The sequence below is a fragment of the Cheilinus undulatus genome, linkage group 2, assembly GCF_018320785.1.
Source record: "Cheilinus undulatus linkage group 2, ASM1832078v1, whole genome shotgun sequence".
Lineage (NCBI taxonomy): Eukaryota > Metazoa > Chordata > Actinopteri > Labriformes > Labridae > Cheilinus > Cheilinus undulatus.
In genome coordinates, this window is record NC_054866.1 from 24,523,770 (window position 1) to 24,543,135 (window position 19,366).

The following is a 19,366-nucleotide window of genomic DNA, read 5'->3' on the forward strand; positions in this document are numbered from 1 at the left end:
TACATATCCACATAAACAAACAAAAAAAAAAAAACCCAAAACCTATAAACCAGTTCAAATAGGAAGTTAAAAACATGACAATCTAAGAATGATTTCAGCTCTGGTTTGCTTTCAGCTAACACTTTAGCTTTTCAGTGACGGATTTAAATCCGTAATTAGTTTTATTTCAGTTGGTAATGAATTCCAGAGTTTACAGCCTTTAATAGAGAAGACTGACTGTCCATTTGGTTATCTATGTTTTTGTATACTACAGTTTCCGTTCACTGTGCTTCTTGTTACTCTGCTGCTGTTCTGTCTTTGGACAAATTTGGATAAGGGTTTAGGGACAAGATTATTAAAAAAGTTCAAATCTAATTTAAGAAAAGAAGATGCATGAAGCTCTCAAAGCTCAGTAGAATGTATTTTTTCAGAATGTGGCAGTGAGGCCAACGGATGGGTTTTTGGTCCATTATTTTTAGGGCTTTGTTGTTTAACGATGAAAGATTTGTGGTTGTTGAAGGTGAACATTGAGCCCAGACTGTCATACAATATGAGGTATGAGAAAACATCATATACAGCGCCTATAAAAAGTGTTCACCCTCTTGTTTTTTTTACCCTTTTAAGAATTTTATAAATCAGTCACGGTCAATGTAAGTAGCCCCCCCCCCCAAAAAAAAAAGAAAAAAACTTAAATGTCAGAGTGGAAAAAAATTTATATAAAGTAATGTCAATTAATTGAAAACATGTAATGTACAATAAGTGTCTGCAAATATTCACCCCCTTGAAGTCAGTATTTAGTAGATGCACCTTTGGCTGCAATCACTGCACCCAGACAGATCTCAGTCAGGCTTGCACATCTGGACACTGTAATTTTACTCCATTTGTCTTTGCCAAACTGTTCAAGCTCTGCCAGGTTGCATGGGGATTGGGTGTGAATGGCCCTTTTCAAGTTAAGCCACAGATTCTCTGTTAGACTGAGATCTGGCCCTTGACTCGACCCCTCCAGACTAGTTACCTTGTTATCTTTAAACTATCTCTGTGCTGCTTTCGCTGTATGCTTCGGGTCATTGTCTTGCTGTAAAATGAATCTTCTACCATGTCATAGTCCACGCATTCCTAACAGGTATATATTTGTATTAGGACTGTCAGTGTTAATGCATTGTTTAAAATTAAATAAGGTCAAAGATTAGTGCAGTATTTTCTATTGCATTGTGATATCAAACATGGACCTTTTTACTGTTTCCCAATAATCTATCACAAGTTCATTTTTCCATTGTTAAGTTCATATCATAATCTCTGATCTACCCTAAGTTACTTATTTTATCTTTCACATTAAAATCAGGTCTGTATCCAAATAGGGAGCCGGTTAGTCTTGGTTTAAGACAGTACAAAATCCGAAATTTGACAACAAAAAAGATTTTTAAATGTGACACAAGGATGATTAAACACAGTTCAATATTGAAATTCTGGTATTAACCTTGATTAAAAATTTTAATCAATTGACAGCCCTAAAATGTATGGAAGTCCTGCTTTTTACTAAAGGGTGATTACAGTAGATTTGGAGTTCATGCAAAGATGGGTGTAACTGAATAAACACAGTGGAATCAAAATGAGCTTTACTTAGATAGAAATATTGATCCTCTGTAGAGTCAAATAAAAGAACGCACTGTATCTTAAAAGGTTTTATGCCCAATGATAAATCATGTTACAGCATACTTCTCTTTGTACATTTCCTCTGCTAATGCTAATACAATGCAGCAGTACTCATCCTAAACCATAAATCTTCCACCCCTGTCAAACTTGAATCAAAGCAGAAGCCCTTATAAAACCATTAATCATAGACTCTAAGACATTAGATTATTCATCATTGCAATCTATCTTCAATTTCTTGAGTTGTCTTAGCTCAGCTTTTCTATTCATCTTGGCACAATCATTCACTACATCATTGCAATTTATGAAACTGAACACAACTAGTTCACAACTTCTTTTTTTTTTTTTTTTTTTTTTTTTTTAGCAAGAATGATATAACTGAGCTGATTCCTACGGTGTCTTTTGAGGCTTTCCCCTCACGTCAGTGGCTGAATACAGTTTGAATAGTGAAAATCATACACCCTGCAGGAGTGAAACATTCTTGTCTTTGGTTGAAAAAACATATCATAGATTACTTTGTATGAGACATACTTATCACAGTGTTTTCTTCAGAGTCTTCAACAATAACCCTTTAAATGGGGGATTATGATCAGCAACCAATGACCAGTATCGGCAGAATCCCTTAACAAGAAATCAGTGTCTTTCTTTTATTTTTATTTTTTTGGTTTTGATTCTGACAATTCAACATGTTCAGGGATTCACAGCTTTTGTTATTCATTCCATTCTTCATTTTCCCCTGTATGTCAGTGGTTACTGTCTGTCCCTGTGTGTTCTCTGTGTTCACTGTTGTTGTCTGCCCAGCTAATTAATGCTGTCAGGTTTAGTTGGTGAACTGCTGGTGTGTGCATGTGTGTGTGCAGTTTGGTTGGAAACAGCAGATGCTCATCTAGCATCTCTGCCAAGTTGCCATGGCAGCTAGAAAGTGGGTGGGTTAGGGTTGTGTGGCATATTATTATTGAACCCTGACATTAATTTCTGAATTGACCTATTGGAGGTACATCCTTGGATCAGCTTAAAATGTTTGCAAAAACATAATCAGTGAATGTTTTTTTTTTTTTTTTTTAAGTGAAAACACTCTAATTATTTATGAAATGCCAAATTCTGTATCTGAAACTCATGCCTCCACTCTCTGATCACTCTCTGATCTCTCATCAAACACTGGATTGTGTTCATGTGCCAAAGGATCTAAAATTGTACGGTGACCAAGCACAGCACATCCCAGGCCAAAGGGAAACAATAACCCAAATGAACATTTGCTTTAATCCCCAAACATTGTGTGATCAAATATCAGAAACTGATTCAATTCACATGAAATGTTCCACAGGGTTGGATTTATTTTGCTAAATAGTTTTTAATATGAAGCCATCCAATCATTTCAGCTGATTAATGTAAATCTCACTGTTTAATACACTTACAATTCTTTAAACTTTAGCTATTACTGTTGTAACTTTTTTGTGTCAAACACTTAAGTAAAGTTATCATCAAAAGTTTTATATATTTAGTGTTTTTTTGTACAGTGGTATAGAAAGAAATGGTGAATGCTACTTAAACCAGCACAACCTCTTTCCCTTTCTTACTCTCTGGTATGTATAAATTAGGTCTCAGGCCTATTAACCAACCCCAACCCAAATTAATGTATCACATTAACATTACCTATAGTAAGAAATGGAATTAGGTTTACAATGACTAAAAACAACTGTTGTGCATCACTAGAAAACTCCTATTTACTTATTTCCAAGAAAGACATAAAGAATCTTGCATCTCTTCGTAACATTTACAGAACTTTTTCAGTTTCATCTAATCTAAATTTAAAAAAAGTTAAGAATGGGATAAAATAATACAAACTTTGCCAAGCTAAAACTCTGAAAATGCCATATTTTGATGCAAAAAAAAAAAAAAACAACCAAAAACAAAACAGAATATCTGGCATAAATCGTTATGTTCAAGGTTTCCAGCCTGGGCCGTTCTTGTGTACACAATGTCACAGGAATGCTTTGATGGATTTCCTTTAAACTTTGCAAAAATGTCTTCTAAAACTCAAGGAGGAACTGATTTTAAAGGTCAAAGGTCCTTTATATCCCTTGCTTGTGAATATGATATCTCAATGCATTTTAGGGATTTTCTTCAAACTTCAACTTCAAAAATCAGATAGACTGTTTCATATATATACATTGCATGGGATATATTTTACATGCATCTGGGAAATCTCTCATACAGAGTGTTTTGGAAGGGCAGGTCTTTTCAAAACATTCTGGTAAGGTGATGGGTGAATGTTTGGTCACTTTCATTGTGGGCCAAACAGAGCAACAGGACAAAATGAGGTAATAAGAGTGTGCAGCTCCAGTAACTAACAGAGTCAGGGGAGGTGCAAAAACATCTCCTTCTGCATGAAAGGCTTTCAGTGAGAGTTCTTTGCTCCTCTTCCAATAAAGAATAGTTGTCTAGATCTGATTAAGAACTGTTAAGCTACATCTAACCTAATAGCTTCATTGGCTTGCAAAACAACTGAACGCAAACTCATGCTGAAGCAGGTTGTGAAAAAAGTGAAAATGTGGTTTTTTTGTTCTTTTGCAAAGAAAAACTTTCATTTTGCAAAGAGAAACTTTCATTGCCAGTGTTTGCTCTTGTTTTCAGGAAATGGGACCCCATGAAAAGCTTTCAGTACTGTTCTTAGCTCTTTTCTTATAATGAAATGTGGTCTATCCATTCATCCATCCATTTTCTATACCGCTTATTCTGTTCCGGGTTGCGGGGGGGCTGGAGCCTATCCCAGCTGTCATCAGGCGAGAGGCGGGGTACATCCTGGACTGGTCGCCAGTCAATCGCAGGGCTGACATATAGAGACAGACAACCAGGCACGCTCACATTCACACCTATGGGCAATTTAGAGTCACCAATTAACCTAATGAGCATGTTTTTGGTGGTAGGAGGAAGCTGGAGTACCCAGAGAGAACCCACACGTGCCTGGGAGAACATGCAAACTCCACACAGAAAGGCCCCTGGCCCTGACCGGGAGGCAAACCAGCGACCTTCTTGCTGTGAGGCAACAGCGCTAACCCCCGTGCCGCCGTGCCACCCTAAAAAAATGTGGTCTAGCTCTGGTAAACCTACTGCTATACTATAGCTTCATCTGAGCTTATTGCTACAGCTGCTGCCAGCTTCCAGGACAACTAAACCTCGCCCATACAGCTATCTCGTTGTTCTCCTCAAATGGGGCTGATTGGTCCATCCCGTTCTAAAACCTTGCACATTTTTTACAGATTCAAGCTTTAAAATATGGATCTGCTTGACGACAGTCATGGAATCTGTCCAATCCATCTGCTTTGCAAGGTTTTCATTAAGAGACATATAACAGTTGTCAGTAGCAAGCCTTCAGAGGCATGTAACTGCCCAGTGGTAGTTCTAGAGCACAAACATATTTGGGTAGGGCAAACAGTAACAGCAACCAGTAGATTAGAATCAACTGTAGACTAAACAAAGGCATGAATGAATGAATCTCAAATGTTGCTGAATGTATCAAAACTAGTGGTTGATTCAAGTGTTTTTTTCCTCTATGGAGTTACAGAGAGGAAAGAAGGAATCTGGAAAGTCAGGGAAAATGAGTTCAAAAAGTGTAAATGCTTGTTGATAGCTGGTCATAGCTCTGCTCCTGCATTTCACCTCTCCGAGAGTAGAGTCAAAATAAACATTTGTAATGTGCTTGAATTGCATAAAATGTGTCAAAATATTTAAATATGATTTGATGAAAATTTGTCGAACATGGGATTACATGGGTAGATATTCAGGATTTTGTGATCAAGAAACTATATGATTGTAGAAGTACTTGTTTGTACTCATGCCGCCAGATACACTCGGCAGAATGAAATGAAAATTAATAATTATCTGCAAATTTCCTTTGTAACTAATAGAGTAGGATGGTAGTAGCCTTGGGTCATAGAATTGTTTTGTGAATTTTGTGCTTGGCCTCTTACACTGGCATACTGTACTATTATGCAAAGGCATTTCCAACATTGGTAGAGCCATCCACTGTTAATTGAATAGTGAGTGAGAGAGTGAGAGAAATGCATGTGTGTACGTGTATTCACTTAAAACCCAGTGTGCTCTAATAAGACACAAAGTACAGAAAGCAGGTTGAGCGTGGGCTGGAAACCATGGCAACGGCCTTGGGCTTCTAGATATGTACAGACAAAAAGAGGAAAAGGAAAAAGAGAACCAGGATGTCATAAAGAGCAGCTAATATGATCAATACTAAATGAAGCGATTGATCAACTTGATTCATGAGGACACACATCCATTACAAACGAGCATCAAGGCACACAGATACACTCCACCCTCATAAATGATGCCTCCTTCTGAAGACCTTCACTTGTGAAAACAACACCCACACAGTTGCATACTATAAATGGTGTTCTATAGAAATGTGAGTGTATTTTTCAATATGTGGTGTTTTGGAAAAAAAAAAAAAATCCATACAGCACACAAGGTCCTATAGACTCTGAACGGAAGGCAACAAGTGGAAGTCTTAATCAAAAACCCAGTATGCAGACTACTCACTGGTTTGCTTCTAGTTGGAAAAACTTAAATATGAGATGGGGCTATAAATCATCAGTCATCATGCATTATTGGTGTGTAGGTCAATCACATTAGCTCCTCTCATCTCTTTTAAAGCACTGTACTCCTCCACCTTCATGTACTGACTCTTTATAATTGAAAGAGAGACTTTGTGTTCCAAGAGGATAATAAATATATTTGTCCTTGAGGTGCAGAGTTGCAGCTTAATATTATGCATTTTATAAGCTCACTGATTCAGAAGAGCAGGAGATGCACCTTAAAGTTGCATTTTTGGAGGTACTGAAAGACTGCTCTTAATTTTTTTTCACCCTTTGCAAGTGGTTACACTTTGAAACACATGTGCAGTGTTTCTTTCCCCTGGGTAACATTTGTCAGAAAAGATCTTTTTCCTGGCTTTGTGTGAAGCTCTGACACCAAAATTGCAGTTTTCTGTGGAAAAGACACCAACATTCAACCCCTGCTGTTTCTCACCGCCTACCTTGACACAAGACAACACACCAAGATACAAAACGGGTGAAGACAAGCCTCATTGTGTGACAGAAAAAAAAGTCCCATTATCTAACATATTGTAAATGTAGACAATTGAAAAAAGAACTCTTGAGCAACAGAAGTTGCTGTGTAACATTGACCTGGTAAATGCAACAGCGCTTCAAAACAAAGGCAGGCACAAATAAGTTTTAAAAGTGTGATTAATAATTTGAAGTAAGAAGAAGTTGTTACTTTTCTTGTTTAGATAGCCTTTGTGTGGGTGCTGTTGTGCTAACTGTGAAATGAGTACAGTCACCTTCCTGGCTATTTTGTGAAAGATGAGAACAGAGCCAGGATCATTTTCTTAAATGGTACTGGTAATGGTACTCTAGCCAAACATTACTTCTTATTTGAGGTATTAGAAAATATTAGTAAAAATCTGTGTATTTTTAGAGAGCCACTGATTGTGAAAATTAGGGCTGATACAGATGTTTAGAGTAACAACTTAGCTGATGAAATGCTTTTTAATACTGTTTTTGATGCAACACTTCTTGTACGTAGGGATGCATGATATTGGAATTTTGCCGATATCTGATATGCTAATATTTACAGATTCGTTTTAGCCGATATCTATACTGATATTTAAATATGCTTTTCAGACAAGAAATTTTAGTTCTTTTGGACACAATTTCAGGTTTGAGGATGACAAGGAAACAAACTTTAGAAGCACTTAAAAAAACACTTTAAAGTTTAAAGAATGAAGGTTAATAAAAAAAAGACCTCAGCTGACCTAGGTCTGTTGGTTCAGCCTAAATCTCCACTAATTTATAAGTATATATGGAAAAAATTTACAGTCGATATATGGTGAAATACACAGGCAAAATATTGGATGCAAATACTGTCAGAAATTTTGATATCTGCCAAAACCTATACCAGACCGATAATATCCTGCATCCCTACTAGTACGCCAGCATTTTCTCTTACATTTGACAAAGAAATCAGATCAGGGTTTGCTTTGCCAACTTTTCTGCCCTGTGAAAATTCTCTTCTTTATTCAGCGGCTAGATATACCAGAGGCCACCATGAAAATGGCTGGACAACGTGGCTGGGATCAACGTGTATTGGGCCATTGGTTTGGTTTGAAACCACTGCAGCAGAAGAGGATTTTTTTACTAGAATTTTTACTGGGGTATACAGTGTTACTGGGAGGTGTTTAAAAAACGGATTATAGAAGCACTTGCCAGAGTTCACGCACAAGCACAGCAAGCAGCACACATGCCTCTACAAGCGCTCCACTGTGAGCCTTAAGAAATGCTTTGAGATTAAAAGAAAAGTTTATGAGGCGATGATTCCTGGAGTACTGCAAGTGATTTATAGTTGAAGTATTGTTTTAACACTTGACATTTAAACTGTGTTAGATCAGGGAAGAGGATCAAATGAAGTTTACTTCTGTCTTTCCTCTACTTCCATTTCACACGCGCACTGTTTTACTCCCTCTCTTCCTCCCATAGGTAATGTGAGATATGATTCAAAGTACAGGATCAGATAATGTGAAGTAATGTTCTTTGTGCTTTTAAACAGAAAAAAATAGGCCTAAATATTATTTGTACACACAGCAATGGTGAGCTCTATCCAGCTGCAGATTCGCTTTACGAAACACATATAAAAATTCAGAGCCTACTGAAGTGCTTATATTACCCAAAAAGGACCGATTAACCACTAATTAACCTTGGCCATTAGGGGTATGAATCTCTCCTTCTCAAGATGATTCAAAACTCATTTCCTAGGCTACTATTCGATTCACTAACAGTTCATTAAAACAATTCAGTTCACTGGAGATCAATTGATCTCCAGCTCAGTGAAGTCCTCTCTGTTTAAAATCGTATCAGTGGGCTCAGATTTATTACCTCTGCCAAGGAGGTTATGTGATTGGGTGGGTTTGTTCGTTTGTTAGCAACATAACTCAAAAAGCTGTGGACGGATTTTCATGAAATTTTTTAGGAAATGTCAGAAATGGCATAAGGAAGAACTGATTAGATTTTGGGACTGATCCGGATCACCGTCTGGATCCAGGAATTTTTTTAAAGGATTCTGTACTATTGGGAGATAGGGCTAATGGCTGAGGTCTGCGCTGTTACCACTTTACACCAGGAGATGGCAGAAATGAGTAACTTCAATCCCAGCAGCATATTTTTGGTGTGTTTCTATTCAAAGTTTTGAAGTTAATACAGTTTGAAAGACGTATGTCGGTCGAGGAGACGAGTTGGAGCGTAACAGAGAGAAAGACAGCGAATTGTAGCGAAAATACTCACATTGCTGGGAGGAATAGAGGAATATAATAATAATAATATATAATAAGAATTTCTCTTATTATTCTTTGTGTAAGTGGTTTAAAGTATCAAAATGAAAGCTGCGCGCTTTTCCTTACACACGCAGTCAGTTACACAATATACGCCCACATTAAACTCATAAACAACAACAGTTAGCTTCACATTAGCACTGTTAGCCTGTTAGCACTTTGGCTGTTGTAAGCTGCTACATGACTTAGCAGCTTACAACAGCCAAATACCATCCTTCACCGACAACAACGAAGCATCCAAACATAACTCCCCAGTGCTCTGTTAACTGGACACTGCGTTAGAACTCTACATTTCAAATGAAAAATGAGTCTTACCGTCAGTTGCTAATATCGGTCCTCATGATGATATCACTGAAACCTCTGCTAAAGCTGGAAATCCAACCATCCTGGTTTACTTGGACTAGTCCCGAAAAGACAAAAGCTCCACGGCACATAGTCCGGTCCAGTCCTCCTTTCATTAACGGCTTATCCAAGACTACTTCTGCTAATTGGCCAGGGTATCCTGAGCATTAACAACCAGCTACGGGGAAGAGAGACAGAGCCTTTGTTATAAACTCCAAACGGTCCATGCCGTTCTGCAAGATGTGATTCTGTGTTGACTACAATCCAACTTTATCTGAGGATTGGTCATAGGTAGTTTAGCGAAGTCCACTACAACTCTGCTCAGTGTAGGCCTCTCTCTCTGCTGCTGCATTGGTATTTATGATGCTCAGCTATACAGTTCCCTTTGTTTCAGCCTCTTCATTATCATCAGCGACAACTAACTCAAAATCCCTCCATACCGCTGATGATATTAAGCCTTTGGTTAACCAGGAAAATCTCACTTAGATTAAAATTCTGCTTTATGAGAAAGCTCTGGTCAAACTTTCCCTGCATAGTCCCCAGCAGTACTGAGCACCGAAGAGAGATAGATTTGCTTTGACGTCATGGTGCATACATAATTAGCCATGTGCTTGCAGTCTGAGGAGATAAACAACCCCAGCACTGCAGGACAGTAGATGTAGTAAGATTATGCAACTTTTAGTTAACACATTTTCGCAACATATCTTCTAGGTTACACAAAATATAATATGCAAGTATTCAGTATTTACTTATCTGGTCATTTGCATGTTTTCTGCCGGACATTTTGACTGGTTATATTTTTATCTGCTGGACTTCCGCCCTTTTTACCAGCCAATGACCGGCAAATGCCGGCGAATGGAAACTCAGCCTTAGCAGCCGTGGGCACCCCCATGTAGTCAGAATGGTACGATCTTGGTTACATAACAACATTCTACTATGAGGTTCATAATCAAATCAGACTCCTCCGAATCGTCAAATCGACGACTATTCCAGGTCACCCCGACTTAAAACTTCACCAAGTTTTAACTCAGAAAAGTGTTTATGTTTGGGTCTGTTAGTGCTACGTTTATTGTTAGCATCATGTGCTGCTGTTGTTCTTAATCGCTTTTCTCCAAAATGTTCTGATGGGTGGACATTTCAAAAGTTAGCCCTCCTTCATATTAAGTCCACATGACCTGATTTCTGAGGTGGAGAACTTTAGCTATGAGAAGTTCAGGCAATAACCGGGGAAACACATCCAGCTACCTAGCGAGAAAACCGGTCCAAAGACCGATTCATGCTATATTTTCACTGCTCCAGGGCTCTATGGGCCAATGAACTCGGACCTTTGACGTTTAAATCAGTTAACCGATCCATATCAGTTTATCTGTACGCTGCTATTGACCATGATTATGATGGTAGTTTAAAAAAATACCATTGCTATTTTTTAATACTCCAGGATATGGTGTTACCCTATTACCACCCATTCCTGTTGTGTACTTGAATTTCCACTCTAAAAGTAGTTTCATAACACTTTGCTGACGATTTAAAGATGTTCTGTTATGTATGTGTTTGTGCGTGTTGCTTGCCAGTCTGGCCTCTGAGGAGCTGCAGGTGTGACCTTTTGGGAAGCTTGCCAAACAGGTGGGGAGTGAAAGAAAAAAAGTGGAATAAGCAAGAGATGGCAAATATGCTTTTGTCTGTGGCAGAAATATCATAAATAGAAAGTCTGTGTTTGCTTTTGGCAAAACACTGATAAATAAGAGAAGGATGTATTGACAGACGGACTGCAGTGGAATGTGACGGTGCTGGAGGACTGGGAGAAAGGGACAATGGAAAAATTGAGTGAAGCAGCTCAAGGGAAAGCTGAAGGTGTTAATGAGAGAGGGCAAAAAAGACAGATGGAGGGAGAAAACTGTGTGATGAAAAAGAAGAAATCTATTGACAGGATGAGAGTGCTGATTAATGATCATTGATTGTTTACCTCTGAATCGGTCTCCAGCCACCTTGCCTGTCAGTCTCTTTGATTTTGCCTGTACTTTTCTCTTTCTTCTTTTTACTTCTTTTCCACTTCTTCCAGTCAGTGTGCAGCATGATGTCAATAACTTGGATAATGACTGAGCCCTCGGTATGACACAAGGGACTGAAATGGTCAATGGATTGAGCAGCAGTGTGAATCTCTAAAAGTTAGAAAGTCAATAGTTGTACTCGAAACTATTTCAGGCTTCATTGATTTACTTTTTATCCACAAGACTCATTTTACAGAGAGGTGGCTTTAAGACAACACAAAATGTGATACAGCATGATTTGCACTTAGAATCATTCAGGCAGTAAAGTAATCATTGAAATTCAATACTTTTACTGAAATATTTATGAAAGCAGCTACTTTGATATAATAGAAAAGCAATTTATCATTATTGTCTGTCAAGTTGTTCACTTGAAGAGATGTCACTCTGGTGATTCTGACCACTAACCACCTTTTAGAAAACATAGCATTATGCATTCACAGCCTTCACAGATGTTTATTTGGACTGTTATAGGTCTGTCCTATCATAGTCACTAAGGACAGCTTCTAACATGATTTATGACTTCAGCTCAGAGACAGATGGTGGCAAAAAGACGGACAGAAAGAAAAGGACGGTTAGGAAGAAACAAAAAGTGGCAGACAGAAAAGGCAGCTTACTCACATTTACACACAAACATTTTCCCACCAGACTGGGGCTAGTTACACTAGTATAGAAGAAAATTAGTTTTGTTCTCTGGAGGATGAAAGAGAGGGATGAAGAAAGATAGAAAGAAACAAGAGTTTCCATTGGAAGAGCTGAGGATCGTTGTCTTGCTGGAGGCCATGTTGGCTGAAATCATGAAAGAAGGAGAGAAGATTTGTTATTCACATCCACTTCTCCCTCCATTCCTTCCTCTCTTCTTCCCCCTCTCTCTCTCAAACACACACACTGTGCCATCTGTGCTTCCTAGAGGAGAAGTAAACCCAAGTTTCCCTCCCAAAAATGCAAACCACAGTGTTATGTGTCCACAGTTAATGTGTGTGTGTATTGTAAGGTTGGCTATATTGGTCTTGCTGCTGTCTGATGGGGCACGGCTGCTGAGCTGCAGCCAAAACACTCCGTTTGACCTAGATCATCACAGCACCCGGCTGGTGTGTGTGTGTGTTTTTGTACTAGTGTGTGTGACGGGGTGCAGTGTTTATGCCTTTTTGTCAGTGATATGAAAAATTTTGGATACTGCCCATAATGATGTAAGAGCTCCCTCCCACATGTCCTCTGACTTTCTGTTAATCATTCTGTGTGCGCCTCCTTCCACTGTGTTTCACCCCTATTCGCTATTACTGCTGTTTGTTGCTTTACTTCCCTGCCCTTCTTTTGAGAACTTTTCCCTTCTTCTTAGAAAAATCAGAAACTCTTCATAAGTAAAATTGTATGTTAGGTTTGGACAGTATGGCCTTAAATTTTTATCACTGTATTATTTGCCGTGTGGATAACGATATTATTCAGCGATATTACAACATTAGAAGATTACACATTTGAATGCATATTTAAGTGTTACTCCTCTGCTTCTCCTTAAACAAGCCTCAACTCATGTCTGGCCATAAGAAAGGTTTTTGTAAGTCTCTCTATGTTCACTGTGGCACAGTTTGAGAAACTGGGCCTAGTGTGAAGCGGCATTAGACATAACTTTAATTTATAACAGTCACATACCAGTACACTCACGCCTCACCTCCAAACCCAAACATTTCTCACATAGAAACACCCATAGTCTGCATTGTTATTCCAGCTCTATGATGTGCACTGAACCCTGTTATGGGCTTTTAAGGCTGATTAATCTTTGCATCCCACCACATATCAGTTATGTGTACTGGACAGTTTTGTTTGCTGTTTATGAGGTCTGGTCATACAAAAGGTCCGAAGCCCCATTTGGATTATCAAGTTCCTACCTTAACCAGCAAAACATATGCAAAAGCATTTAGAGATTGGAGCTTGTCTAGTAGAAAAAGGGACTCTGTAAACAGAAATGGTGAACACCAACTAAGGGGTAGGTACAGACCACTTGAAAGAAAATGTCTTAAAAGTGTAAATACAGCCCAGGTAAGCTCTCTGTAGAGCCTGTGCACCATGACAATGTGATTATGGACGATAATTGTACACTGTGTTAAAAAAAAATATGATGCTGATTTTGTTTTTGATTTGGGGAAGTTTTCCTCCTCAGAGATAAATTTAGTGGAGTATGTAAAACATTTCAACTTTTTTCTCTTCTTTCTGTTTCTTTACAGTGACGGATGGGCGGACAGGTATGATGTAACAGACGGTTATGTTCGGGAAGCAGCAGGTGGTATTACCATCAAGCTCCAGTCGGCCGATGTAAAGTGGTTTGATGAGTACTATCTTAAACTCCGCCCTGAAAACAACCTCAGGAACCCTTGGTTTCCAGAGTTCTGGCAACATCGCTTCCACTGTAAACTTAAAGGCCACCCACAGGAGAGTAGCAAATACAACCGCACCTGTAGCAGTGAGTAAAGACGCAACTAAACACACAAGTCTGTTAAAATGACTTTCTTCTGTCTTCGCATGTTGATTAAAAGCTTGTGAAGTCCTCAGAGATGTAGTGGGATAATATGGGAAACTGTGAACACCTGTAGCAGTGTAGCAGGACAGGGTGTTTGAGTTACACCTGTAGAGTACCTCTGATTTAACAACCACCATCTGTGCAACACAAAGAAAGAGGTTTCAGTGTTTTGAGTCTGCAAAATAGACTACAATACAAATTAGGGCTGGGCGATTATGGCAAAAACCATAGTCACGATTAATTGAACTCCTTTCCTCGATTACGGTTAATGAACAGTTATTAAATAAATCCACCCCCGCCTCGGTTTGTGCTGTAAATATTTTTATGATTTTAAAACAAATAACTGAAATTTTGTATATTTTATAGGTTAATGCATCAATCTTGTGTACTTCCAGAAAAAAATTATGTGGCTTAATCTAAAAACATTCTGTTCTCTTTAAACAGCTGTGTGCCATTGTAGTAATTACAACTACAAACTGATTCAAGTTTGACTGGCCATTTTCAAATGAATTTTCCTGCTTTGACCTCCTGATTAAGATTTAAGATGAAACAGATTTTCTTCCCTTAAAAAATGTCATTGACATTAGTTAATGAAATTGATATGAGTTACAATTAAGCATCAACAAGGTTATTATACCAAAAACTACCACAGGCTTGTTTTTTTTTAGAAAAACTAACCTTTATCTGAAAGAAGTCACAAAAATTATCATTCCTTTTAATGATGATATTCCTTGTTGCAATAATAAAGATAATATTTTAAGTTTTTATCTGTGTCTATTATTAAAAAACCTTTAGAACTGAGGTTGATTATTTTAATCATAGCTTGATTAATGCTTTCGGTTTTATTAGTGTTTCCCACAAAATTAAACAAACATAAACTCATCTTGCCTCCCCCCTGCACACCCCCTCCTTTCTTCATAGGCGACACATACAGTAGCTCACCTGTTTCTCACCTGTTCTGCTTTCTTTCTCTCCCTGACTGTGTTTCTGCTATAGTGTTATCATCAGTAGCCTTTTTATATTAAATCACCTTTAAACGTGTATCATCATTATTTGTTTTCACCCGTGACTTGATTTAAAACAGCTGATCAACTCGTGAAAGTTTGATGTTTATTAATTCACCATCAGAACCAGCGTGGTAACTTGACGGAATTTCTTCATACATTCACAAACTAAACAATGGCAGAAATTGACGTTTATCAGGAGAGGATGCATTTACAGCAGAGATCTGATGAAAGAGTCTCTGGAGAGAGAGAGATGCGACCACTGCGCACTTATTGATTGAACACGGATGGCACCGATCTCCATAACTAGATATCTTTGGGGTTAATTTACTAATGTCTGACGCCCAGATAAGATTGTTTGGTCAATGCTGTATATGTATTACCTTGATCATAGTATCATACAAACACCAGCCTGATGTGCAGAGAGAGAGAGAGGAACGCTCAAAGCGAGCCCCCTCTTGCTGCCCCTCAGTTTGAGTTTTACTCCGGAGCTCCTCCGTGTTTTATTGGATGGGGCAGTATCACATGACCGCCTCTCAAGTAGTGTGCTTCTATGGTGCATTAATAGAGAGATTTACAAGGGGACAAAACCGAAATAACCGACACAGCATGTTTATGTTGGTTATTGGCTCTAAATGTCGGTTTCGATTATTTTTCAATTAATCGCCCATCGCTAATTCAAACCTGCATTTTCGTCGACAGGTCACAAACAATGCAAATAGCATATTCACAAAATGTACAAACACACAAGCTTGGTACAACCCACACGCCCGCACATGTAACAGCTTTCCAGTCTATCTGGAGATATCCCTTGTGGCTGTACGTGAACCTTCCCTTCATTACTTTGTATTCATCTGCCCCCATCTCTCTCTTCCTCTTTCACTCTCTCCATTCATAAGCAAAGCGTTGTGTGAGAGCGGCATCAAAGAGAGCCATGTCTCATGTATTCTAATGAAATAGGACATGAAATACAAATGAACAGGACACAGAAAGAGGCAGAAAGAAATACGTTGCGGAGGTGGGAAGTGGCTGATGAGGAGAAATAAGAGAAGAGAGAAGGGTCTTTGATGTCAAAAGAAAAAAGCACTCTGTGTGTCATGAAACTCAAAGAGAAATTAAGAGTGTCTCTGATGTACCTGCCTTTCTCTTCCTAACCCGACTCATCCTCCTCCTACCCACCCACCTCTATGCAGAGCGAGAGTCACTCCGGCAGCAGTACGCTCAGGACACTAAGATGGGCTTTGTCATCAATGCCATCTACTCTATGGCATATGGCCTGCATAACATGCAACGGGCACTCTGCCCAGGCTATCAGGTAAGCACTGTGCTGATGGATGAATGCAGGAACGTTCTAGCAGGGAAAGAAGGGGGTGGCATATTAAAATGGTGGCGCAATAAATAAGTACAAGATGTTTATAGCGATTATATGTTTGTCAATTTTTGTTACTTTGATTGTTACCTTACATATAAAATATTGAGGAGCAAGAAACAACATAGATGGGGATTGTACTTAATAGGCATTGCTTTTTTGTTCACCTGCCAATCTAGAAATTTAGATACAATTGTACTAAACTGAACAATGACAGCAAACACAGAGAACATACATCAGAGCTGCTTAGATTTGACTATGGTGTAGAGTATTTGTATTTGAAATTTCAAACCAAAAATTCCATTAGAACTATTTTGAACTTGACTTTTGCTTTCACAAACAAACTTAAGACAAAAAATGTTTTGTCAACATGTTTCTCTCTAATACACTTCAGGGCCTATGTGATGCTATGCGACCTATAGATGGTGCTACACTGCTTGACTTTCTGATGAAAACCAACTTTACGGGCGTGTCTGGAGAGGGTATCTTATTTGATGAAAATGGAGACTCACCTGGCAGGTATGCACTCTGAATGAACAGGATGCTATGGATTTCTTTTTTATATCTTTAAGGTTCCAGGGTTATATGAAGGGACTCTGTGTGTGTAAATGTGCTGGATGTTTACTATATGTGTGTTTTCTACCAACAGGTATGAAATAATGAACTTCAAAAAAATGGGGAAGGACTACTACGACTACATTAATGTTGGCAGTTGGGACAACAGGGGCTTGAAGATAGATGATGATGAAATCTGGCCAAACAAAGATGCAATCATTAAGTCAGTCTGCAGTGAACCCTGTGACAAAGGACAGATTAAGGTAAGATGATATGTGTTTTCATACATGTAAAACTTCTAATATAATAATTGCTTTCTCCTTTAAAGGTTAAATAGTTTTATTGGTGTACATTTTACACTGTGAGAAAGACTGAGATAGGATTTGTATGTCTATCAATTCAGAGAATTATATAGCTGAAATAATGTACAATGCAAGGTACATCTACACTCTGACATTAATTTGTCTTCCCAACCAGGTGATCCGGAAAGGGGAGGTGAGCTGCTGCTGGACGTGCACTCCTTGTAAAGAAAATGAGTTTGTGTTTGACGAGTACACATGCAGAGCCTGTGAACTGGGCTCCTGGCCGACTGATGACCTCACAGGTCAGTCACTTCATGTGTTGGTGTTTGTATACATCACTGCTTGTTGGTTTCTTTCCACCTTGTGCAGTTTCAAAAATAAATGTTCACTCAAATCTCATAATTTTAAGCTTATGAGTGGCAATGCAATTAAATTGTTTGATTGAACTTTATTTATGCATCATGCACACAAAGTGCCTAATGTTCATGAGTGAGTAAGACACCAGAGCTATCATATCAGTGTTCCAACAAATCGGTAAAACACGAAGCAGACTGCAAACTATGTATTGCTTGATTGTCAAGAAGAGATTTGTGAAGAGAAGAGATGAGAGAACTGATGAGAGATATGAGCTATGAACTTTCAAACTGATTTTTTAGAAATGTAGAGGTAAAGTATTTGTACTTGGCATTAGGGCTGGGCAATGAGATTATATTGCAATGTTACCTACTGCAATTTTTAAGGTGCAGACAGTGCAATATTGCTTTGAACTGAAATATGTCAAAATACCAGTTTAATACAATATTTTTGCTGCAGAGATTTCATGCTCTTCACATTGTGTGAACATTCAAATATCTTCTTTCAGAATAGTTTACAAAAATCCTACTTTTCTTGTTTTTGTATGTTTTTCTTAATCAAAACAAGGAAAACAGAAGGCATAAAAGTGATCACCCCCATTATAGAAGCATTTAGCAAATTTGCAGTGAGCCAAAATAATCTCAAAAAGATATTTTTTTCAGGATTTTCATCCTTAGTGTAATTGATCTGATATTGTGCTGGTATCTGAGCATGCAGACAAAAGTCAGTCTCTTGGTTCCTTGGACCTCCCAATTTATTGTACTCTTGTAAGGCCTGGATGTTGACTGATGGGGTGAAGAGTTTTGCTCAAAAGTATTTCAAACACAAGTCTAAATACTAACTCCTTAGCGCCGGCTGGACTCCTTTGTGACTTTGGTGCATTTTTGGGTGTCATTAGCAAGACCCTGCTCCTTATGCTGATGTGCTCAGGAGTGAGTAGGAGAAGTATCAGCTGCTTGATACAGGAACGGTAACTGCACTGTTACAGACACCTGGCGTGCTTTTCAAGGCCTGATCCAGCTAACCGCATACTGGGTGCCCTACCCCTGGGTGTTCAAGATGCCATGACTGCATGCATTGTGGAGGGTCAGCACAATCTGAATTTTTGCAACAAGAAAAAGCAGTAAGAATATTTTCGCAAATCATTTAGCCCTGCTTGGTATCGGTGAGTACCTGGCCACTTCGTCCAGCTCTTCCCGGGGGATCCCAAGGCGTTTCCAGGCCAGCTGAGAGACATAGTCTCTCCAGCGTGTCCTGAGTCTTTTCTGGGGCCTCCTCCCGGTAGGACCTGCCAAGAACACCTCACCAGGGAGGCGTCCAGGAGGCATCTGGACCAGATGCCCGAGCCACCTCATCTGGCTCCTCCCTACACGGAGGAGCAGCGGCTCTACTCCGAGTCCACAGATGGCCACGCTTCTCGCCCTATCTCTAAGGGAGAGCCCAGACACCCTGCGGAGGAGACTCATTTCGGCTGCCTGTATCCGTAATCTCTTTCTTTTGGTCACAACCCACAGTTCATGACCATAGGTGAAGGTAGGAGTGTAGATCAACCAGTAAATTGAGAGCTTCGCCTTTTGAGTCAGCTCTTTCTTCACCGAGACAGACTGATGCAGACCACATCACTGCAGACACTGCACCGATCTGCCTGTCAATCTCCCACTCCATTCTTCCCTGACTCATGCACAAGATCCCGAGATATGTGAACCCCTTCACTTGGGGCAGGATCTCATTCTTTTGTGATTTGTAGAAAAAAATTGCTTGGTTTTCCCTAATAAACTGTGCCTTGAAAACAAAAAAAACCCATACAGTAAGTTTATCAATAGAAACATTAGAGATGGAAGCTTAGAGATCA

General features: G+C 39.0%; 1 protein-coding gene across 1 annotated transcript in view; it reads left to right on the forward strand.

Moving 5' to 3' along the window:
* Positions 1-19,366, forward strand: part of grm5b (glutamate receptor, metabotropic 5b) — a 112,257-nt gene that overhangs the window by 65,286 nt on the left and 27,605 nt on the right. The window contains exons 6-10 of the mRNA XM_041806718.1: positions 13,638-13,873; positions 16,128-16,249; positions 16,698-16,822; positions 16,953-17,121; positions 17,336-17,462. Of these exons, the coding sequence (XP_041662652.1) occupies positions 13,638-13,873; positions 16,128-16,249; positions 16,698-16,822; positions 16,953-17,121; positions 17,336-17,462 (779 nt within the window). The remainder of the gene's footprint in view (positions 1-13,637; positions 13,874-16,127; positions 16,250-16,697; positions 16,823-16,952; positions 17,122-17,335; positions 17,463-19,366) is intronic.